At 41.4% G+C, this 23649-nt stretch overlaps 2 protein-coding genes across 3 annotated transcripts in view; one reads left to right on the top strand and one right to left on the bottom strand.

Moving 5' to 3' along the window:
• LOC121350040 (minichromosome maintenance complex binding protein) overlaps positions 1 to 983 on the bottom strand; it is a 14727-nt gene extending 13744 nt beyond the window's left edge. The window contains exon 1 of one of the 2 annotated variants that reach the window (XM_041461016.1): positions 848 to 983. Coding sequence is in view for 1 of the 2 variants with exons in the window: in XM_041461015.1 (XP_041316949.1) it covers positions 514 to 571 (58 nt within the window). In the remaining variant the exon portion in view is untranslated. Of the gene's footprint in view, positions 1 to 513; positions 700 to 847 lie in introns of those variants that run through there. The other variant, XM_041461015.1, reaches the window with a different exon arrangement.
• LOC121350100 (SEC23 interacting protein) lies at positions 734 to 23649 on the top strand. The gene is made up of 19 exons (XM_041461134.1): positions 734 to 950; positions 4482 to 5005; positions 6426 to 6621; positions 7451 to 7644; positions 7961 to 8050; positions 9209 to 9329; positions 9657 to 9746; positions 10397 to 10538; positions 11782 to 11990; positions 12594 to 12706; positions 13279 to 13449; positions 13828 to 13923; positions 14091 to 14297; positions 14452 to 14607; positions 15165 to 15319; positions 15734 to 15738; positions 16178 to 16340; positions 18389 to 18490; positions 20766 to 23649. The coding sequence occupies exons 1-18, from the start codon at positions 809 to 811 to the stop codon at positions 18468 to 18470; spliced, it is 2856 nt and encodes a 951-aa protein (XP_041317068.1). The 5' UTR covers positions 734 to 808; the 3' UTR covers positions 18471 to 18490; positions 20766 to 23649.

Genomic DNA, 23649 nt, shown 5'->3' with positions numbered 1-23649 from the left:
TTACCCAACTTTCTCCCAGCACATCAAACAAACCCAACTTTCACTTCTATCTTAGGGAAGTAAGTGCATCTCAGACTAATTTATTCCCCTTGCAGTTCACTGACTTCCCATTTCAAACCCTTCCAGGCCGATGAAGAAGCACAGAGCCATTCCTGGGAGCGAGGGAAAGCTCCGCAACATCCCAGTGGGGAAGGGCAGGAGCCGAGGCACCGCTTTCCCCGCCGTGTCGGCAATTTTAATGTCGGTATTCTTTTAGTTGAGCTCAAGCCCAGCACGGAAACAGCCGCGGCTGATAGCGCTGCTAACACCAGCAGCGCGGGCAGACAGCACGCGTTACTGCCGGAACCCAGAGACGCACAAAACACACGCTGTACACGAGACATATAAGATATAAAACAGATATATAAGACACAGAGGCGGCCTCCCCGCTCCCCCGCCACCACCCCACGAGGGAAAGCGCCGTCCGGTTCCGGGCGCTCCCGCAGCCGCCCGGGGACGCGGGCCCCGCCTCACCGAAGATGCCCTGCACGATGCTCAGGGGGCTGTTCAGCCAGTCGCCCACGCACGGCATGGCGGCGTCGCGCCTCGCCGCGGGACTGCCGGCACCCTGCGGCCGCCGAGCCCCGCTCGCTAGCCCAGCGCGGGGATCACCGCCGCTTCCTCCTCCTCCTCTCTGCCCTCCTCCGCCTCTTCCTGCGGGAATGGCGGCCGGGCCCGCCTCCCGCCCCTCACGGCTGCGCGCGGCCGCCGCCGCCATCTTGCGTGAGGGCGGAAGGGGCCGGGACAGGGACGTGGCCGGGGCGCGGCTATGGCGGCGGCGAAGCCCGGGGGAGGCACCGGCACCAACCTGCTCTTCTCGTCCTCCGCCACCGAGTTCAGCTTCAACGTGCCCTTCATCCCCGTCAGCCAAGCGCCGGCCGCGCCGCCCGGCCCCGCGCTGCTGCCCGCCGGTACGGAGAGAGGGAGACCGGGAGGGAGGGCAGCCGGGAGCGCAGGGGATGTGAGGGGTCCCGCCGGGTGCCGCCGCCGCCGGGAAGGGGCGGTGGGGCCGGGGGAGTCCCCAGAGCCGAACCGGGGCTCCAAGGGGGGCTGCGGGCCGGGGGGGCCCGGTCCGTGTGGGCTGGACCCGGCGCTGGGGCTCCCCGAGCCGGGTGTCCCTGGCGGTGCCTCAGGAGAGGCGCTGCTCGGGATTACATTTTCCGCTTTCCGGCACTTAATTTCTTCTACTTCCCGCTGCTTAATGCTTGTGTGTGCGGGTTTTAGCGCTGTGTCTGAGGACGGGGCTGATCGTCGCGCTTCCAGCTCAGCGACGCGGCAGTGCTTCCATTCAGTGCGTACTGAATGTTTTCGCTTTTTTAAAGCCCCTATCTCATGTTATCTTCTGGGTTCCCCGTTTGAAAATAGCACGTTAAGCAGCCACTTTAAATATCCTTGCTAATTTAATCCTGGTTCTAATATCCTTTTCTCCTAAAGCTTTAATGGTGTTCCCAACACTTGTGCGTGTAATTTAAAATCTGGTGTTCGGGCAGTTTCAGATAAAGGAATGGATTTTTTTGGGAATGTGTTCAGTCAGAGGTTAAAGCTTGAAACATTAGGAATGCAGAAACCAGATATTTCAAACATTACTGTATTGTACATGTTGGGATTGGACTAATGACCTTTGAAGGTCCCTTTTAACCCAAACTGTTTTATGCTGAGTCTTCAAGACTTCATTTCAGCACTGCTGTATCTTAGCTAAAGTAAGTATTAATATGGCTGGAAATCAGAGCAGTACTTCTCTGTAGATTTAATAAAATATTTGCCACGTATGGCTTTGGAATAGTTTTTTAGATCAACTACATTTTTTGGATAGGAGGGATAAAAGCATTAAAATATTACTTCTGCTTACTTGAGGTATCTAGATCGTCGATACATTTACTAATTCCTTTGTGCAATCTCATAGTTTTTCTTTCATGCAAATATCCATTATTTTTTCATTAAGAAAGTAAAACAGTTTTTAAGTGCTGATCTGGCTGGTAGCTTTACACAAATGGCTGTCCTGGCAATTTCCTGAACACTGAGGATAAAATCTGATGGGATTTGATTAATGTGGTGATCTTATTCTCTCCATATGACTTAAAATTTGATCATGTGAGGATTCATGGTCTTGCAGCTGGAGGAATTTTCAGTGTCAGAGTTGTGCCCCATTCTGTGTCAGTCCAAGTAAGACCCATGTCCTGTTAAATGTTCTGTTTCCACAGTCAAGTGAACTCACCATCTGTCCAGCCAGGTGTTGTTGGGATCTTCTTGCTGAGTGGAATATTTTGTACTTGTAATCATAATTTTAAATTGTGTAAAATGTAATAAGAATCAATCCAGGGATTTGTTTGACACCTGACAGCCACCATTAGGGAGCTGTGTGCAGTCATTCATTTGTTTACCTGTCTCCAAGAGTGATTAGTTAGTGGTTTGAGCAATGCAGTTTGACAATAAGATGTATTCTCTGGCTCAGGTGTGGGTGATGTAACCAATATATTTACTGTAAGGTGGGAGGAGTGTTCCCAGTGAGAACGGGGACTGATGTCACTTGTGGTTGTCTGGTGACAGTCTGTGAATGACAAAGCTCTGCCCCGTGTGGGGAGGGATGTACAGGAGCTTGACACAGTCACAGGTGAAGAAAGACTGTTCTGTGTGTGGGGAGAACACACATCAAAGCTGTACACTCATTTTTTTACATTTGTATGACGTGCTTGTTTTTACAACATAGTTTTTTGCAAAATTAGGAAAAGTCAAGATAAACAATAATGTTTTGTGTTGAAAAACTGCATGTGTGTACATATATAGCTATAGGGTTTTTTTTAGGCAGAACTTTTGTCACCCTCATTTTGCAGGGAAAGCCACACTTAGGCTTAAATCCCCAAAACCTGTTTGAAACTGGAGAATAGTGGGTGTTTTGTGAACATTCATTTGCTGAAGGCCCTGAGAGCTCTCACCACTGCTGCATGTTTGTGGTGGCCTGACAGGGTGAGGTGAAACCTGCTCTGCTGCCAATTGTTTGGGAAAGCTGAGAGTTGATAGTGTGGTTTGCAGTGTGCTTCTCTCTGTCCCACACTGTTAATGAAATGTGAAAGGAAGGTGGATTTTATTGTTTAGAAGCTGAGACCTTTTATTGAATAGAAATGGCTACTGCTTGCAGCTGGGAGATGATCCCCAGGCCTGACTTCAGAGTGGTCATTGGGTCAGAGTGATTTCAGCATTCTCCACACAGAGATTTTGGCTTTGTTCCTCAAAGTGGGATCAAGTGCTGTAAGGGAAAGCAGGAGGAATTTGAGGCAGATGATGCCTCAAATTGACACCGTGTGCACAGACTAAATAAAAGATGGTTAAAATAGTTCTTCTTAATCTTGGCAGCTGCCTCTTTGATGATTAATTAATTAGAACAGCAGCTTCCTAGGGAGACTGCTCTGTGGATTCCCCTGTACTCCCTTGGTGCTCCCTATTACACTTGTGTTGGCTGTGGATAAAGGCATTTGTTGTTGGCTGCTCACAGCTGCAGGGACTCTGCCTGGGGACTGAGCAGCAGAGATGCTCTGTGGTGTCTTCCCCACAGCCTGGGCTCATTTGATTGCCAATGTTTCACTGCTGGTTTCTGCAGGTGGCACTGACTCCTGTTCCCTCAGGAGGCAGTGCTGCTCAGGCCAGCACAGCCTGAGGTGAGCTTATGGTGAGACCTCAAATCATGACAAACTTTATTTTTTCCCACTTGTTCCTAGAAAACAAAGTAGAAAACTGTGTTTGATCAGGACCTCTTTTATTTATTTTCTCCGTGTGAAAGGGCATTCATGGCCTTGCATCTTTTTAAATCCTCTCCTGCACTTATGCAGAATGGGGACTGATTTTTCTGCATCAGGCTTTTATGCAAGTCTCGAGTATGGAGAACTGGACTATGTCCTGCTCATTAAGTGGCTTGGGATCATGAGTTATAGCCAGCTTGCAAGTCAGATGAGAAACCTTGAGAGGGCTCTGCTGAAGGAGCAGGCAAGAATGGATGGTTTAACCTGTAAGTTTGGCCTGTTTAGGAATGTTTTTAAGCTCTGTCCTAAAAGGAGCATAGGAGCATAAAGTCCTATGCTTAGTAGATGTTTTCATGGTGAAAGGATATGAGCCAAGGTTGTTCTTGCATTTGAGGGATGAGTGAAGTTGGAAGGGATTTTAGTGCCTGCCAGATTGCCCTGGGAAGGTCCCGACTCCAGTTATATTTTGGTTTCTTATTTAATATTTGTTGCCTTTTCTGCGTACACTGCGTGACTTTCATGACTTTTTAAAAATGTTCTTGAAGACTTGAGATATTTTGTTTCATTTTATGATGTGCTGAATCAAGGATGTGTAAGCTTTATGGGGGCCAACAGTTTTGGCCCTAGCTGATGGTATTACAGAAAATTTTGACCCCATGCAGTGATTTGAAGCTCACAAGATCTCTGGTGATCCATTTGTTTTTGCAGATGATTCTGCGGACGTTGGGGAAGAGGACAGCTTCTTGGGTCAGACATCAGCCAGCCCCAACCCACCACAGACTTTCAGCTACTTCTCTCAAGTTCCCAGCAGCAGTGATCCCTTTGGGAGTATTGGGCAGCCACCCTTAACAACTGTTTCAACACCTGTGGGAGCACCAGCCTTCTCCAGACCTCCCACTTCACTTCCACTCGTGTCTGGCTCCCAGGATGGGCAAAATGCCTTTTCACCACATATTCCCAAATCCCAGTCTTATGGTGCCCCACCCACTTCCCAGGTGGGAATGGCGCCTTACCAGCCCCCTCAGCAGAGCTGTCCCCCACCTGCCAGCACTGCCCTGCCCGTGGGCACCCCACAGCAGCAGGGCTACAACCCCTACAGGCACACCACCCTGAGCAGCAGGGCCAACCCTTACCTCACCCCCCCCCAGCTGCAGCAGAGCCACCCCCCTGCCACAGCGTCCCCCGTGCCACCCGTGCAGATGTACCAGACACCCCCGGGGCCGCTGACACAGGTATGTGACTCCTTCTGGCTGCCACAGCAAATCAAGTCCCTTCCCTCTTTCAGCGGTGTGTTTTATCTTTTGAAGATTTTTCTTCTCTGCAAAAAACCCCGGAAGAAGTCTTGAACCCTTTATAGCAGCAAAAGCTTTTCACTTTTCACAGTTCCAAGTAGATTGGAACTGTTGTTCCAGGAAAACTTCCTGGTCTTTGAAGTGAGTGTACCCTCAGAGGCTGTAGCTCTGTGAGCCTCTGGGCATCGGAAACAAAATCAGGTTGTGAAGTTCTGTTGCTCTTTTCTGTGGGTTTCTGAGTTTGCTGAGTTTCAGCTGTGCTGCTGCATTTTTTGTGCCTCAGCTTTAAATCAGGTCATTCAGCTATTTCAAAGATACGGGCTAAAATCTCTTTTTAAGCTGGTTTTGTCGGTGAAGCCAGAATTTTTTGAAATTAAGTCACATAAAAATTGTCAGCAAATTCTTTGAAACAAATTGTTTGAGGATTTTGTGTGCTATAAAGCAATAATCTTCATTATTTTCTACCTGCACAAAAGCATTATTAAAGTAATGCCAATGGGTTAATAAAACCTGGCACGTTTGCCTTGAAAATAGCAAAAACTGTTTTTATTTTTGCTTGAGCTATTGTTATATTTCTGTTATCATGAATAAAGAATGTGAAGGTTATATAAAACATAGCAAAGGCAATAGAACCTAAACAGTCTGGAGTTTTAGACTGTATAATTTCAGAACTTCTGTTTATTGGATTTTATATATTGTACAATATTTTGGTGCTCTTTTTTTTCCCTTTAAATGTATCATCAGCCAAGGCATTTGCTACTGCTGACGTCAGCTGCTTTTAGTTGTACTGACTGGGTTTTTTGTAAAATTTGTATGAAATCATCTTTATGAAGCCTGTAGACCCTTTCAAAATCAGTTCCTTTTCTTGTACCACTGATGCTTCATTTGAGTTTGGAATCTGCCTGTTCTAGTCACTTTGCAGTAAAAGAGCTATTGCTGACGTGGCCACTTGTTAAAATCAGGAGTCTTTATGCAAAAGCATAATTATATGTAAATGAACAATGTGAAAAATGTTTTTATTTTCATGTCAAATTTTGTGGTTGTAAGAAACAAGTTCACCTCAAGTTTTGAAAATTTAAGAGAATATTGAAATCTCACTGATTTTTAGATAATGATGATGCTAAACCATGGCAGTTTTTAACAGTGTTTGTGGTAATGAAATTCACATTCTTTCTCAGTTTGAGAAGGTGTAAGTTCTCAAACACATGATGAAGTGTACAATATTTTTAGAATGGAAGGTAATGTTCTTGGGGAGGAAAACAAGTTAGAAATAAAGGTTGAGAGTATTCCCTATAGCAAAGTATAGAAGAGTTCTGCAAAAACCCTGTGAGACTGAGGTGCTGAGCCCATCTCTTTCCAGTTCCCACCGTCCCAGTCCCAGCTCCAGCCTGCCAGGCCTGCAGGGCCCCTGGTCCCAGCCCCTCCTGTGCTGCTGCAGAACCAATATGAGCCAGTTCAGCCCCACTGGTTCTACTGTAAGGAGGTGGAGGACAAGCAAATATGGATGCCATTCAGCATTCTGGATTCTGCAAGACTAGAGGAGGTCTATAATTCTGGTAAGTCCTGTCTTATCCAGAGGTGAGCAGAAGGACTGAAGGAAGATATTGGGGTAATGCCACTCATGTATGTGGCAGTAATAAGTAATGTTTGGAAGATGAGTTTTGTGCCACTTAATTTATTTCACTGACATCATCACTGCTTGATGCTGTCAGAGTTGAGATTATTTGGGTATATATATGTATATATAAATATATATACCCAAATAGATATCAGATTTTCATATAGAACTCCTCGTTACTTGTGTCTTGGCTTGCCTTTTTGTTAAACTATGAGTTCTGGAATGAGTATTCATATTTAGAAGTTTTTCCAAGTGTTTTGTTGTGTACAGAGCATATAGAAGCATTCTAGAAGCATCACAGTGTTACAACGCTTCTCTGCCATGGTGTGACTTTCAGTCCTAATGGCCTAATATTGATCACAGGAGTGGCTGGGGCTGGGCTGAGAGAGCAGAGCAGTGTCAGTGTGGTGAGCACGTGTGGCTGTGTGTCCCAGTCCAGCCTGACCCCGAGAGCGTGGTGCTGAGCACAGACAGAGCAGAGCAGAGCAGTGTCAGTGTGGTGAGCACGTGTGGCTGTGTGTCCCAGTCCAGCCTGACCCCGAGAGCGTGGTGCTGAGCACAGAGCAGTGTCAGTGTGGTGAGCACGTGTGGCTGTGTGTCCCAGTGCAGCCTGACCCCGAGAGCGTGGTGCTGAGCACGGACAGAGCAGTGTCAGTGTGGTGAGCACGTGTGGCTGTGTGTCCCAGTCCAGCCTGACCCTGAGAGCGTGGTGCTGAGCAGAGCAGAGCAGTGTCAGTGTGGTGAGCACGTGTGGCTGTGTGTCCCAGTCCAGCCTGACCCCGAGAGCGTGGTGCTGAGCACGGACGGCGGCCGCTACGACGTGTTCCTGTACGAGCGCGTGAGGAAAGCCGTGTACTGGGACGAGGAGCCCTCGGAAGTGCGGCGCTGCCTGTGGTTCTACAAGGGAGACAAGGACAGCCGCTTCATCCCTTACACTGAGGACTTCAGTGACAAGTTGGAGGTTAGTAAGTCGCAGAGACCTTGTTACTTCATTGTGTTAATCACCTTAGAAACAATTCTTTCTGTTTCATGAAGATGATTTGCAGAGTGTGCTTTCTGGCACATAAGCAAATCCTGGAAAGAGGAGTGTCTAGAAGGCCACATTGCTCCTGCGTTCAGTCCTGCACTGCTGTGATCTAAAATCTGCTTGTGTAGTTCTACGTGTGACATTTTTATATAAAGAAAGTTATGTAAATTTTAACTGTAGCATTACATGAGACCACCAAATACTGAGAAGGTTGCCATGCTGATTTTGTGTAACTTGTTTTCTGTTTCAGGCAGAATATAAAAGGGCTGTAACTACCAATCAATGGCATCGACGACTTGAATTTCCAAATGGGGAGACAATTGTTATGCATAATCCCAAGGTAATAGATTTTGGCAATTGTGTCTTGCAGGATTCATTAAGGGGGAGTGAGCAAATGGATGGAAGCATAAATTGAATGTGCTCTTAATCTTGCATGAAACATACCAGTTGTTTGTTCTAGGTGTGTGTGCATTAAAGATGATCAAGTTTACAGAACACTGAACTTGTGCTTGCTTCAATGTGCTGTCATGTGGTTAAAAGACAGTGCTTTCTGAAACCTAAAGCGAATAAGGGTTTGCATAGTAAATATTTTGGCTAAGGATAACTGGCAGCAAATGGTCAGCAATTTGAATTAGTTTAACTTTAGTCTGTACCAAAGAGCTTTCATGTAGAGAAGAGCATTAATCTAGCTATAAGGTAATTAGTTGCTTTAAGGCCTGAGAAGGTTTCTGCTTATTTTCAGGCCATGAGAAAGTATAGCAGGACAAGATTTAAAAGTTATTCTAAATACTCTGTGAACAGTCTCATGTGATTAAAACATGGACTTCAGCCTTATTGATCAATACTGTTAACTGTTCACTTATCACAGATGCAGTAATTAATACACAGAACTATCCAAGGGACAGATTAATGGTTGCTCCTGCTTAAAGTGTTTAATAATCCTGGTTAGGGAATTCTGTCCCGTAAAAATCTAGAGAAGGAGCATTTAAATCCCTTCATGTCATAAATACGAGCTCAGACTGTAAGGCCTACACTTACTGTAGTTAAGCTGTACTACTCAATTACTCACTTTTTAGAGTTTCTGGACTACTTCAGATGCTGTTGTCTTTCCCTGAAAAGCACTGCACTTTTTTTTTTTTTCCATTTTCTCCTTGTGATAGAGTTATTGTAAATCAGGTAGCATTCAATTTCTTCACATTAGCAATAACCTGCTAAGAGTGGATACTGGAGACTAGGAAGGAGGAGCTTGAATTATGCTTGGCTGGGGAGTTAAAATGGTTCAGAATCACTGAGCAGGCCCAGCTTCTTCACCTAGAGCTTACTTTGAGTCATCAGTTTGCTTTTCACACTAATGAGGATTTTGTGGAAGAAAACATTTGATTTTCAGTTTAAAGGTAAAGCAATCAAAAAGTATGTTGAGCTATGCAGTGCTTTCACACTAACAGTATGAGTCATGAGGGTTTTCTGTGGTTGGAATTGGATGCTGTATTTGTTACAGGTCATAGTTCAGTTCCAGCCTTCTACCACACCAGACGAATGGGGCACCACTCAAGATGGGCAGGCAAGGCCAAGGGTAGTGAAACGTGGAATTGATGATGACCATGATGAGATTCCTGATGGTAGGTGATGAGATTCCTGGTGCACTTGGGTCTGCACTGGGAGCAGTCAGTTTGGATCTGTGCAGAAGCTGGACAATGGTGGGTGGAGTGGCTGTGTGCTGTTCATGCCTGGAGTCTAAAGAGTAAAGTTATTCCTTCATCTCACTGAGGTTATCTTGTTTTGGGGTGTTTTAATCAAAGGAGTCCTGTGAGCTCTGTTATGTCCTGAACCATGTTATGTGATATTACACTTCAACAAGTGTGTATTACACTTGCTAGACTCTGAACTTTACTCCTGCTGTACATACTGGTACTCTGAATGTTTTCCTTTTTGTTTTTTTTCTACAGGAGAAATGTCCCAAATTGACCATCTGGTATTTATGGTTCATGGCATAGGTCCTGTATGTGACTTGAGGTTTAGAAGCATTGTTGAATGTGGTAAGTTTGGGCTTGTATAATGAGCAGTTGTATTCTTGCTGTTTAAATGTGGCTCTCTCTAGCTCATATTCAGATAAGCACGTTTTTTTTTTTTTTTATTTTTTTTTTAAAGAAAAGTCTCTAATGTTAAGAAGTTCAATTTTTTCATGATTATTTTCCAAAGTCAGAATCTGTGTTTTGTCAAAATTGAAGCTTTAGCTGTTATTACTAGTTCTCAATATCTCACTTGCAGGGTGATTTGAGTTTTGGGATGTGTGGTGAAGGGGGTTTTTTAGTTGATCAGTTTTTTTTCTTTTTGTGGTGTGAGTGGATGTGTTTGCTTTGTGCGGTTTGTGTGTTTGCTTTTTTTAAAATTTTTTAAATACACTCTGGTACAACTGAGTAAATTAAAAAAGCCCTGTCTGGTTATGGAGTGAACAGGCAGTCATTATGAGACATTTTTTAGCAATCTTCAATAGAAGCTTGCTAAAAAATCCACTCTAACAAAAATGAGTACTTTCTTATTGTTAGAATTGTAATACTTGGAAAGATTTTTCCTCTTTCAGTCATTTGTTTTCTGACTATCTGTGAAATTAAGGGGAAGGAGGGACTGTTTATTTGTTACTTGAGTACTGCAGCTATCAGATTTTCATTATTCTTTTTCTTCACAGTTGATGATTTTAGGACTGTTTCTCTGAAGTTGTTGCAGACTCACTTTAAGAAGTGTTTGGAGGAACGCAAAGTGAGCAGGGTGGAATTCCTTCCAGTTCACTGGCACAGTTCTCTGCATGGAGATGCAACTGGTGTAGACAGGTGAGGGTGTTGTTTAATGTTGAAAACATCTTAAAAGCTGCTGTTCAATGGGTTATGGAAAGTGGAAAAAAAAAGAAGTTCATATGTTCTGCAGGTTGCATGAGCAAATGTATGACTGGATTAGAGAATTGCAGATTTTTTTAAATTAACATTTTGACGAGGAGTATTTGGAAAGCTAGAAGGGTGTGAGGAGTATTTCTCGTGTTTATTTTCTTGCACACAACTTTTCAGTACTGGATTTGCATGAGAGTGGCCAATGCATGATACTTGATGAGTGAGTGTGTGGAGATTGTGGTCACAAGGATGAGGTGGTGAACCTGGAGATGTTCTGTCCATGAGGTGTGCACAGTTCAGAGTGGAGAGTTGTCTATTCTTTACTTTCCTGCAATCTGATTGAGTTTCACCCTAGCAGTTATTTCTGAGGAAGGCACTGAGCCCTCGGTCCAGTCCTAGAGGAGTGCCTGAATTATGATTAGGCACTTGAGCTAAGGGGTTCTTTTTTAAAGCAAAGTATCTGTATTTGGGTAAGACTGTTACAGCATTTAAAATCTGTTTTAAAATCCCTTTTCTGGGCCTACCCCTTTGCTATGACTTCACATTTCAAGCTGTTTCCCTTGCTCAAAGCTGGGGAAGTGAAAATTGTGAGAGTGGCAACCTGTGCCTCTTAAAGTGATGCTGATGTTCTCCAGACTGTTTTAGCTCAGTCAAATCACACTGCTTTCCTCCAGCCTTGGTGTTTTATTTGCATTTGGGCACTGCATGAGGAGGGATCCTTGTTCTGTTACCAAACCAGGCAGTCTGAAGTCTATAGCAATTCCAGTGCAGCTGTCTTGACTCCAGACAGGCAGATGGTGATGCCAAGCTTCTTCTTCAAAAAGAGAGTATTACCATTCTGTGATTCTAATTTTATATGCAAGTTCCTTTTTCTCTTCCACTTCAATCTGCTCACCAAACTTCCCTGGTACTTTATGAGAGCAGTGTTGGAATAAAGAAGAGGTTATTTCAGGTACCCCTTCTGCCTGGAGAGAAAAAAAGGAGCTGTATCTTTCTCAAATATTACAATCAGCAGGTAGCATTAATGTGTGAATATGCAACGAGGCCAGAAGGCTGGGTTGTGGGTTTTTAAAATCTCTTTAGAGACCCTCTCTGTAGCATTTACATTGCATTAATTTCAAAAGCTAACAAGGTTCTCGCGAGCATTTATTAAAAGCCTTTCATGCTTTTAACGATTCTGTGTTACCAGGAACATAAAGAAAATCACTTTGCCGAGCATTGGTCGCCTGAGGCACTTCACCAACGAAACGCTGCTGGACATCCTGTTCTACAACAGCCCCACCTACTGCCAGACCATCGTGGATAAAGTGGGCATGGAAATGAACCGCCTGTACGCGCTCTTCATGAGCCGCAACCCCGACTTCAAAGGGGGAGTCTCTGTGGCTGGGCACAGCTTAGGTGATTGTCTGAGGAATGCTGCTTTTATCCCAAATCAGTTCCTCTTAAAAGGAAAATGGCCCCTTTGTTATGCATAAAACTCAAATTAGCTGTTAGGGCATGGCTGTCTTTCAGAAAACAGCTGACAAGCTCCTCTCAACAGCTGAGTTTATCTGGCTTTGAGAGAAAGTTAGTACTTCCCTTCGTGAAAACTTAGTGTCTAATGTGTGTTTAAAAGTTAACAGGTTATCTGGTTAGGTAGGTGATGTCTGTGTCTCAGAGCCCCCACTTCGTAAAAATCCAATCATTTTTTTGGAATATAGAATAAGTGTTAGAGCAGAATATTGACATACTGGTGTGGACTGGAACTTTTCCTCCACTTCATCAGTCTTAGGAGTTTAAGGAAAAATAGTTTAGTCATGGCAACTACATAAAGCATGAACAGGGAAGAAAAGGGGTTGCTTTTAGCTTTTTATGTTCAAGTTAACATATGAGTATTTTCATTCAGCCATCTCTTGATCGAACTATACCGTGACATTACTGTTGCATATAAATCTTTCTCAAGATTTAGGGACAGGAAAACCAGATATTTTTCCCAGATCGACTCTTAATTCCTGTTTGCAGGTTCCTTAATTCTATTTGACATATTGTCTAACCAGAAGGACTTGGCTTCATCAGTAAATTCTGGACCATTCTCTGGTGTTAATGGGAGTGTGAAGGACGTTCATGATAAACAGGTAATTTGCTTGCTGGTCTTTTCAGGCCTGTAGCTCTGATATTTTCAGTCTTTTTTTTCTGATTTTTTTAGAATTTGTTAGCTGAACCAAGTTTGTGGGTTTTGATGGTACATTTAAACATGTTAATGGAAAGATGCTGTTTTGTAAATATTGTCATTTCTCAGGACAAATTTATTAGCTCTCTCAAGTTTCAAGTAGGCCAGTAATGAGATTTGGTGGTGAACATCAGCTTTGACACTTGTGAACATGTAACTTGGTCTAGCAGTAAATGATGGGGCAGATGTATGAAAGGGAAAGAATCTGTGTTTAGACTAGAAATGGTGACCAGTTGTTTGAGGAATAAAAGGAAGCATTTTTGAGTGTTTTATCTCTCATAGTAATTTTAAAATATTTATTTTGCAGGTCTATTTTAGTGGCAAATGTGTATCCTGCTTCACTAAAAATGGATATATATTTACAGAGCTTGCCTGATAATGTTTTTAAGAGAAAGTAGTTAAACTTGGTTTTGCTTGCTGCTTACTGGTTTTCCACTGTTAGAGGGTGTGATTCTGTTTGTGTGCTGTTTTGTTGAGATGACTGAAGATACCAGTTCCTTGGGCTCCTCCATTGCTACGTCTGCTGATGACCTTTGTGAGGCTGAAGCAGAGGAAGATGTTCCCACTCTGCAGAGGACTCTGGAAATGCTCAGTTTGTCAGAGTACGTGAGCACCTTCGAAAAGGAGCGGATCGACATGGAGTCTCTGGTACTGAAATCTTCACTGGACCTGTAGGGGCTGCCCAGGGACTGGAGGTTTATGTTTGGGTTTTCTTCTTGTCTTGTTTTTCCTCTCAGTGGCCAGGAGAGCAGTTGCAAAGATAAGATAATCAATGCATGGCTTGAAGACTGAGTGTTCTGCAGCTTTTTTTTTTTTTTTCTTGATGTGGTGCATCCACCCAGTTATGTTAGGCACTTTGTGTCATGTCTTGTTAATTTTTTGTATTTTCTGTAGCTTTATAAATTGACTTAACAAATTCATAGGTCATTGCTAGTATGAAATTATTTATTTTACTAGAAAAGTTATAAGTATTTTTTCTACTAGAAAAATAATTTTTATGTGTGTGTTTGGTGTTTGTTTCTTTAGCTCATGTGTACAGTTGATGACCTGAAGGAGATGGGGATACCTCTTGGACCAAGAAAGAAAATAGCTAATTTTGTAAAAGACAGAGCAGCCAAGCAGGTAATTACATATTTCAGGATGGAAGTTAAAAGTTGTTAAGCAAATGCTTGCTGTGGACTAGCTTCTATTCTTGAACACTCTTGTCAACATCCTGAATATATTAAAGGAATTTTGACAGCTGTGAAATAAACCTTTTTTCTCCCTAACTTTAAAACTTTTCTCAAAAGGAACAGAAGAAAGCAGTAGCAGAAAAGAAAGCAGTGCTGGCTGCCACACTCCAGACTCAAGAAGACACCCAGAAATCAAAAGAGACAGTTTCTTCTGTCTCACCTTCAGAGTCTGGTCAGATGCACACAAAGAGGAAGCTCCCAGTTGGTGCATCTGTGTCTTCTGTGAACATTGACTATGAGTATTTTGAAGCTGGAACTGGCCAGGTGAGACTGTGCAGATCTAAATGATTTGAACAATTTAAAGGATTTGATCAATCCTCTCGTTTCACTGTAGTTCTTTTTAATGTTGATGACATTTTGCTATTTCCTTTGAAGCTGACAGTTCTGAGAGATGATGTGTCTGATTTCTGCCTGGTAGGTTTCTGTGGTTTACAGTGCACTGGACTTTGAACCAGATATTTTCTTTGCTCTTGGTTCCCCTATTGGTGTGTTCCTTACTGTGAGAGGTGTGGAGAAGATTGATGAAAACTACAGGCTCCCTACCTGCAAGGGGTTCTTCAATATCTATCACCCAGTGAGTAGCAGTGCTTTTGATATTTGATTTTAGTCGATGTAGATGACAAAAAAGGCAGAATACTAAGTTCTACCATCTGAGCATTACACCTCTTGTTCCCCTGTGTACATTTCCTAAAACACTTCCAGGCATGGGTTGTTTTCATAATATTTGCCTTGTTTCTTTTCAGAATTAAGGAAGTTTTTTTGGGGGGGGGAGTTGTTTGGGCTTTTTTCATTAATTTGAGGCCACTCTTGTAGATTTTTATGGAATATTTGTATTTTTACATGCAGTGTTTGCTCTCCTCTGTCTCATTTTGTTTAACAATTTAATGTTGATAGAGATTGAGTGCAAGGAAATCTTGCTGTTGTGTTTCCTCATTAGAATCTCTTTCTGTAGGAGAACAAGACCAAGGTAGTTCATGAACCTGCTTAATATGTCATGAACTGAATTTCTGTAAATTCAAATAGTGCAGAATTCAAAAATGGTTGTCTATAATCCATAAATAGGGATTTTTTTTTCACTGAAATGTGATAATTTTAAAGATAATTAAATGTCAATGTGTTGTCTCTCAACAGCTTGATCCAGTAGCTTACAGGTTAGAACCAATGATCATTGAAGACATGGATTTAAAACCAGTTCTCATTCCACATCATAAAGGCAGAAAAAGACTTCATCTGGGTAAAAAGAAAACTTATTTCATATGGATCCTATTCATTATTTCCCATTTGATGCATTAGAATATTGTAAGCTTTTAAGAGACTAATTAATATTCCTGGATATCTGACTCCATATTTTTCCAGACATCAGAGGTGATTCCACCCAGCCCCATTAGTTTGGCATTCACAATTCCATTCAAAAGTAATAATCATGTTTCCTCCAGATTTAACCTTCTCATTACCAAAGTTCCATTAAAGCACTGCTGTACATTGCTTGATCACCTTCATTTCTAAGAAGCTGTGCAATAGAAACTAAATTTATTTGTGTCCTAATGACCACCATGATGTGTTTAACCAGAGTCGGTTCAGTGTTGGGAACCCTGAGGGAAAAGCAGGTTCTGTGGCCATCGGAGGGCAGGGACTGACTTTGTTGCTCATGGGTGCACGTCAGACCAAGGTGCTCTACTTAAATTTTGCACATCTAATAGGGAAAGTCAGTTTTGCTGTTGTGCAAGTTCACAGAGCCCTCCTGAAAGCCTCTGTTCAGGCACTTGGAGAGATTCTGTAGCATCTGTCCTTTGGACTTGTCCATTAGAGTGAGTCTGCTTTGCTAGACTACACAAGACACTTGTTTCAGGTTACAACTCTCCAAAAGTGTGTATAGTAAAGGAGAAAAATACGGTCTGTTGCTCCTTATTGTTTTGACTTTGATCTAGGTGGATTCATTGACCCATTCAGTAAGAAGTCAATTGTGTATTAATTGCATTTCACCTAGCAGGCTTGTTTCCCCTGGTAATTGGGATGTTTATTGAACAGAACTTCATCATTCTGCTTGTAGTTGGTAATTTTAAATCCTTCTGAATATATTGCTTAATTATAGTCAAGCAGGCTGTGCTTGAAAATAGTTTAAATGTGAAACTCTTTGATTTTAGCTGAGAAGATCACTGAAAGTCCAGACCCTCCAAAAGACGAAGATGTTTCAGTGAAGGTTGGGATGCTGAATGGAGGGCGTCGCATTGATTATGTTCTACAAGAGAAACCAATAGAAAGCTTCAATGAGTACCTGTTTGCTTTGCAGAGTCACCTGTGCTACTGGTAAGGGGAGATATCTGTGATTCCAGAAATTGTGCTTAGGGGACACAGTATATGTGATTGTCCAGGAGTGTCAGACTCAGGATGTAGTGCTTGCATGTCACTATTTGATAATCCTATTTCAAAGGAAAATTCTCTGTTAGCACACAGTGAACAAATCTGCAATAATAATATTGGCAATAATATTGCAAATTTGCAATATTATATATAATATTTGCAATAATATTGCAAATTTGCAGTAAAGACATTGCACACTCTTCTCTCAACCTTTGACACTCCAAACACACATTTTTAGCTACTGTCATTTTCAAAACAAGGAGAACTCTGGAAGCATTTTCACAACTGTAGCTCTTCAAATAAAACTGTTCAAGAAGGATTTTTATTAGACTACAGTAAGTGGTAAAACTTTATTGCTTCTTCTGGCAGAGGAAAGGATGTGTGAACTATATTTAACAGCACATCTTGGTATGTAATAGCTAACCTTGGGTGTCAGCTGTGAGCTGTGCAAAGTGATGTTGGTGAGGGAGGAGTGGCTGGTCTCTCATTTTGAGTTCAGCAGGTGCTGGACAAAGAGTGCTCTATGCTCTTTCTGAAGGTTTTGATTATCGGTAGGTAATTTTAGCAGCAGGCATTTTTTCCAGAGGTTAAAACACAGCTCTGAAGGCGTTACCTGAAGGGTCTCATTAGAGCCATCATCACTTGAATGATGAAGCTCAGCACCTGCCAGAGGAGGGGTTCCCGGGGCTGCTGTGAGCCCTGGGCTCTGTCAGGGTGACCCGGTGGTGGCAGTGCCGTTCCACAGGCAGCGCTGAAGGGACGGGAATTCCTTCCACAGGGTGGCAGCCGATCACTGCCAGGATTTTAAAAGCTTGGTACCTGTGGCTGTTTCTGTCATTCGGGTAAAGAAGATAAGCACAGTGATTAATGACCCAAATAGGAGAGCATTTTTTTCCTGAGGAATGGTGGGAAAAGCTTTAAATGAAATGCTCTGAGTGTTGGAGAGATTGGAGCTTCTGTGTTGAACCTTCTGCTTGCTTGTTTGCTGCTCATATAATGCAGAGACCGTCAATAAATGTCTGTGCTCAATTTGGAATATACATGTATTCCCTTAGCTTGCATGTTTAATTCTGTACTGGTGTTCTGCAAATTATGTTCCTCACATCCTTTGGAGGATCACAGTTCTGATCATCTAAATCTCTCTTACTGGCTCCCTATATATTTTATTTTAAAAAGCACAGGAGGCTGCCCTCATCTCACAACTCCTGCAGCTCTGGAACTTTGTTAAAATTTGCCTGTTTAACATTGGGGTTTTTATGTTAGTATTGTCTTATGTGTTAGTATTGTTTAAATAGCATTTTATAGATGAAGAAGAAAATTAAGTCTGTTCATGTTAACTTTAGATTCAGACAGCTTGAAGCTTTGATTTTTGAAAAGAGGAGATAAAACATCCACTTGGAAACGTGGCACTTGAATGATACTAATCTTTAAATTATTTGAGAGCTATCTAACATTTTAGTGGTAAGCAAGAGAGGAAGACTATGGGTGTTTAACACAGTCTGCTTACAATTAAGGGCCTGCCAGTTAGAGAAGAATTAGAATATTGCTGTTGGAACTGGGCTAATTAATGGAGTGGGATAAAATTAGTAGAATGAAGTGTGGAATATATTCAGGATAAAAAGTGATGCATTATTTGAGGAGATTAAGATGAGGAAGTAACATCAAAGAAGAGGATAGAGGAGGGGGTTTGGAGTTGCAGCGTAGGAAGTTAGGGAGGACCTGAGGAGGAAATGCACTAGAAAAAAGGTAAATGCATAGGCTAGGGCTGATAGCAGAACTTGTGTAGAATTACAGCTTGAAGGAAGCTGGTGGAGGTAAGGCTGTGTTCATGTAAAATAAATACTGGGCCAAGAGGTTGTGCAAACTCTTTGGAAAGCTGAAATAGGATGGAATGTGACTTAGGAAAATCAGAAGGTGGACCATACTGAACTAACTTTTTACTTTTTTTTTTCTTCCCTTTTTTGCTTTTGTTTTATTTATTTCATTCTTTGTAGGGGATCAGAAGACACTGCCTTGCTGTTTCTCAAAGAGATATACAGGACCATGAATATCAATCCTGAGCAGCCACAGCATTGATGTATAAAAAACATGAATTTGTAAGTGTGCTCTAATGTAACTTCTGTGCTCATATCAAATTCAGCTACATCTCAGATGTCTTTACTTTCCCTTTCTCCTCTGAAGTTTAAATTATGAAGCAGACAGCCATTAAATGTCATTTTGATTGCAAAAACAATTTCTGAACTTGAATGCAGAGGAAGCCTTTTTCTTCTTCCTTTCATTTCCAGAAGATATATGATGTTAGTGCTTTTGGTACTGGATAATAATTGCCACTACAAATACAACCAAAGTGTGATCTCTTTCTTATGCTTCTCCTTCAGTTCTGTTGTTCAGTGAATGTTCAAGAACAGGAAAATTTGGTCAACTTGGATATGATGAAACTTTATGTACAGTGCAGTAGATTAAGGAACCCCAAAAGTGTTTCACTGGTACAGTGTAAATACTGGATTGGTTGAACAACGGTGCACATTTGCCAGCAAAAAGCTGTTTATCTCCTAAGAAGGTGATAAACATTGCTATTGGTAATTGATGCTGTTGATAAAAAAACAACAAAAAACCCCAAAAAACCCCCATGCTATTGATATTGCCCTTATATAGGTCAGTATTTTATTATCTTTGTATAGATTAAGAATTTCAGTAGAACAAGTGAAATGACACAGCATGGAAATTTGCTTTGAAAAGAAATTAAATACATATTAAAATTGAGTATCTTAGATCTGAAATATTCTTGCAGTTATTTTTATTTTAAGATACAGGTTTCCAAACTAAGGATCTGTATTGTACCAGTTTGCATCACTGGTTGTTACAGAAAAGAAAATACTTTTGAGAGGCAGTGAAGAAATAATATGCACCTTGCCTTTTTGGAATCATACAAGATAGTTTCTGATGTATTTCTCCATTTTCAGAAGAGCTGATAATGTCAAGGTACATAAATACCCAGCATGAAGAGAAATGCTTGACATTTCAGAGAAATATTTTAGGTGTCTTTCATTGCTACCATACAGTTTTAGTACTCTTTTGTAACAAAATGCTTCTGATGGTCAGTTGATAGCAGCTTTTTTAAAAAAAAAAATAAAATGTCAAGGCTGATCAAATGCATTTCTTTAAAGCATGGAGAAGTAAAAGGAAAAGGCACCAGCTGGCTGCACAGCTCTGACAGTGGTGTATCAGTCATCACAATGGCTTTTGCACAGTCTCAAGTCACAGCTGCAGAATTTTTTCTCAACTTCTATTGCTTTATGATGGCTCTGGTTGAAATCATAGGAATCTCATTGCAAAGGGAATGCCTTTCAGCCTCATTGCAGGGGGGAATGGGATGCGCTGATTTATCAGTGCAGAGCTCAGAGGAGTTTGTTGCTCAGCAGCCAGCAGACACTGGGATAATTGTGGTTTTTTCTTTGAGAACTCCACTGTTGGGGGACAGTTTATCGGGATGTCACACAGCAAAGCACAGTCTGTAAAGTCTGTTAATCCATCAGGAATTGCTCAGAATATCCCCCACCACTGGCTTGACTGGACAGTGTTTGAGACTGGGATTCAGATAGCAGAGGGAGGTATCTTAATGCTTAAATGCTTAAATGGGAGGGCAGAATGCACTGAAGTGGTGTCTTGGGAAGGCTGCACACCACAAGACCAGATCTTTTCCACATGACAAGAAATGTCTTTACATGTGCTGTGTTAAATATTATCACATCACAAGGAATCTGGAAGTACTGAAGTGGAAAATTCTCCCCCAGTGTTAGCAGTCATGTGGGTTTTTCTCTTTTTTTCTCTTCTTTTAAGACCTTCACATGTGAAAGGTGGCAGTGTGAAGGTAATTATTACCAGTGGTGCCTCTGACAGCAGCATCCATTTTATTTTGCATGAGTAACTTGATTTACTACTTGATAGCTCTTCTAGAAGCTGCTCTTGGTGAAATAGTAGTGTAAGGTTTCATATAAACAATGGAAAGAAGTGCACCAGCAGATTAAACCTTGGACATATAAACTGTCACCATCCTCACTAGGATAATTTATTATCAAAAGCTAAAGAATCTAACAGCTGGTTAAAGTGTATAATGAATGACACCCTTTTAGCAGTTGTAAGCTTTTTCTGTTTGCAGTTATAATTGCCAATTTGTGTCCACAGAAAGTACATCTCAGAGGCTTACTGTATGAAAAGTTTGATTAAAAACATGTACAGATTTTTAGATCCTTTTGAACCCTCTTGAAATTGAATAGTGGCATATTTGATTTGATCAGTACTACTGCAGGAATAGAAAACCTGATAGATTTCCTATTTCCAATATGTCCATGTTCTGTTCTCTCTGCACAGCCATACCCGTTGCTCCAGCAGACCTGGTGAAAAACCCTCTGAAGAACATCTGGTATTTTCAGAGTTGCACATGAGAGGATAAACATCAGAGGCTTTTTTCCTGCCAGTCCAGAACTTGCTTGGATTCTACCTTCTTGTGTCACTTCAAGCAAACTTAAGTTATGAGACGATCAGGACTGTCATTCAGGAGATGGATGGAATGACACAGTTTTGATCTTAAATCAGCTCAGTTGTACCATTGCCAAATATAAGGTGATTGAAGAAAGGTTTTTTGGCATGCAAGTCATAACTTCTCTCCTTCAGCTCTCCTGTCTCAGCTGGCTGCCAGACATGCTTTGCCTACCAAGGCAGCATGTCCTTAGTAAAAAGGACTTGATGAGAAACAGCAATAATCTACTGTTCTTGACACATTTGTTCATTCCCCTTTAAGAAATGAAATGTGAACTGAAGTTATAACCATCTTTAATACAGATTACACAAACCAGTTCATATTTACTAAAAACTAGCAACCAGAATAATTTTCTTACTATTGTAAGTGTGATGGAGATTATTTTATAAAGACCTTTTTAAGCCTCTGTTAAGAGTTTTATTGTGGCTTTTTTTTAAGTAAAAATGAACTTTTGACTTTGAAAATATTAGAAATTTGTTACAGCTAGTTCAGTGTTCACATATCCTGAAATGAGGAATGATTTAAAATGACATTTTGATCTGGTAATTATAGAATCACAGACTATTCTAAGTTAATTAAGGCAATTTTAGTGAAAATAGGCTGCATTTATGAGAACTAAAACAGTTACCTTGACCTTGCAGTTTAACATCTCAGAACTGTTACTGTAAATAGGAACCTGAAGCTTATGGGTGCTGGATAATGATCTAGATCCAGCCCTGCAATCCAGACTCCATTTTCTTGTAATGAGGTTGAGGTGAGTTAGGTGTTGTGAAACCCTTGGAATTAATGTCTCTGAGTACTGAGCTTCTGTAGCTTTCCTCTGGCTTCAATTTACACACACATTGTGGCTTTCCTTAATATTAGTGACTTATACTTATTCCTAACTATTTGCCTCTGTTATTGCAGTAAACAAATTTTGAAATGCAGTATGTTTTTTTTCCTTGATATATGTAAAATACACATTATTGTGTATATAAATTGATGGCTGTAATTAAAATTACCTTATTTCCAGTGGGTCTTTTCAACAAGGTTTTGTATTTAATCACAAAAAATAGCTTGGAGGGTTGCTTAGTCCAACTTCCCTGCTTCAAAGCTGGAGATTCTTTGCCTCTCTGGCCCTGTTGTAATGTTTGACTACTAGGATTGCAATTTTTTTCCTGATACACAGTTGAAATTTTCTGGGTGGGGCTCGTATCTGTGGCCTTGTTCATTCTCTGCATCTTCAAGAATAACATCTCTGTCTTCTCTTGTACTCTCACATTTGATAGCTGAGGACAACAAGATTTTCCTGTTTGCCTTCTCAAGACCCAGCACTTCCCGTGGCATCTCTTGCCTGCCATGGGCTGTGGCCCTCTAGTGAGTCTTGGGGCTTCCCACTGAACTGGCTTTCCAAAATCCTTCTTGCTCTGGGGAGAAACTTGGCAAGTTTGGATAAAAAGGAAACTTTTTATCTAAAACAGACAAATAAATGTCTTTGTGTCTTTATAAATTAACCTGTCAGACAGAACTTTGTAGGCTTTACAATGTCCTTTGTTAGTTAAAATACAAATTTTTTTAATATATATATATGTATATGCAACACCAACACCATGACCACTGGCCTCATTTCCATATTAAATATCAGAGTGGAGGGTTATATACATTTGTATTTATCAGCTCTGTCACATGAGCAATCTGATGAGTTTGCTTAAATAGCATTTTTAAGAAGGTGCTGGACTGTGACACATCCCCTTGGGAGGGGACAGCAGCACCAAGGAGCAGTCAGACTTTATGGGTGTGGGAGAGGAGTTGCTGCAGGGGGACCTGGCAGGCAAGGAGCTGCCTTGCAATGGAAGGGGGAGCAGGAGAATGCTGCAGGAATGAGGAGCATCTGGAGTGCAGAAATTGGTTGGGGAATATGGCATAAAAATGAGTTCTAGTTATAGAAACAAAAAATGGGCTGCAACTACAGTAATGAGCCATTCTTACACCTTAAAAGCAAATGGAAGTTTAGACATAAAGGAAAGAAAAATGAGTGTAACCTATAGTTACATAAAACAAATAAAATGAGTTTATAGAGTGATTTTAAATCTGCTACAAATGAATACTTTGCTTCCTCAGCAGAAATCTTCCTTGTGTGCTGCAACACACACCATACACAGCACAGCTCCCAGTATATCCAGTAAATTTTCATGGTTTTTTTGTATGTATTATAATGCATAATTAAACAGATAAGGCTAATTGCACTTTAATTAGTCAATCCACATACAAAAATTTAGTTTTCCCTGCTATATTTTCATCTGTGCTGAAGTTATTGTGAGCATTAAAAAAAAAAAAAAAGTCTAGAAGATGGAATCTAAATATCTATGGAACAGGGTGAAGATTTTTATGAATTAATTCCAAGCAAAAAAATCAGAGCCTCTGTAAGAAATCCATTACCTTCCCAAAAAATTCCCATTTGGACAGAAGCGAATTTTTTATTGAAAACTTTTTTTCTTTTGGAAAACTTCCACTATCCACTGCTTCTTTTCCTCTGTTGCAGGACTCCCTGCTTCTGCCAGTAGGAATGTTCCTGTCCCTTGGGAACACCTCCTCTCACAGCTGTTCATAAAAGCAGCACAGTCAAATAATTCCTCCTTGTGCTGGCAGATGCCTTGCATGACACAGAAAATTTCCAGTAACTGTGCTGAAGTTGTCCTGGTCCATTCCTAGTGAATGTTAAATTAATATTTATAA

This window comes from Pyrgilauda ruficollis, unplaced genomic scaffold (genome assembly GCF_017590135.1).
Source record: "Pyrgilauda ruficollis isolate IOZ18807 unplaced genomic scaffold, ASM1759013v1 scaffold15, whole genome shotgun sequence".
In the NCBI taxonomy this organism is placed as follows: Eukaryota; Metazoa; Chordata; class Aves; order Passeriformes; family Passeridae; genus Pyrgilauda; species Pyrgilauda ruficollis.
Note: the sequence above shows the minus strand (reverse complement) of the source record. Positions and strands in the feature narration are given on the sequence as shown.

Excerpts from the sequence above, each read along its gene's own strand:
- LOC121350100 (XM_041461134.1), top strand. The coding sequence starts at position 809 with ATGGCGGCGGCGAAGCCCGGGGGAGGCACCGGCACCAACCTGCTCTTC. Across the intron at positions 7,645-7,960 it reads ACTTCAGTGACAAGTTGGAG|GCAGAATATAAAAGGGCTGT; the intron begins GTTAGTAAGTCG and ends TTTCTGTTTCAG. Across the intron at positions 10,539-11,781 it reads GATGCAACTGGTGTAGACAG|GAACATAAAGAAAATCACTT; the intron begins GTGAGGGTGTTG and ends CTGTGTTACCAG.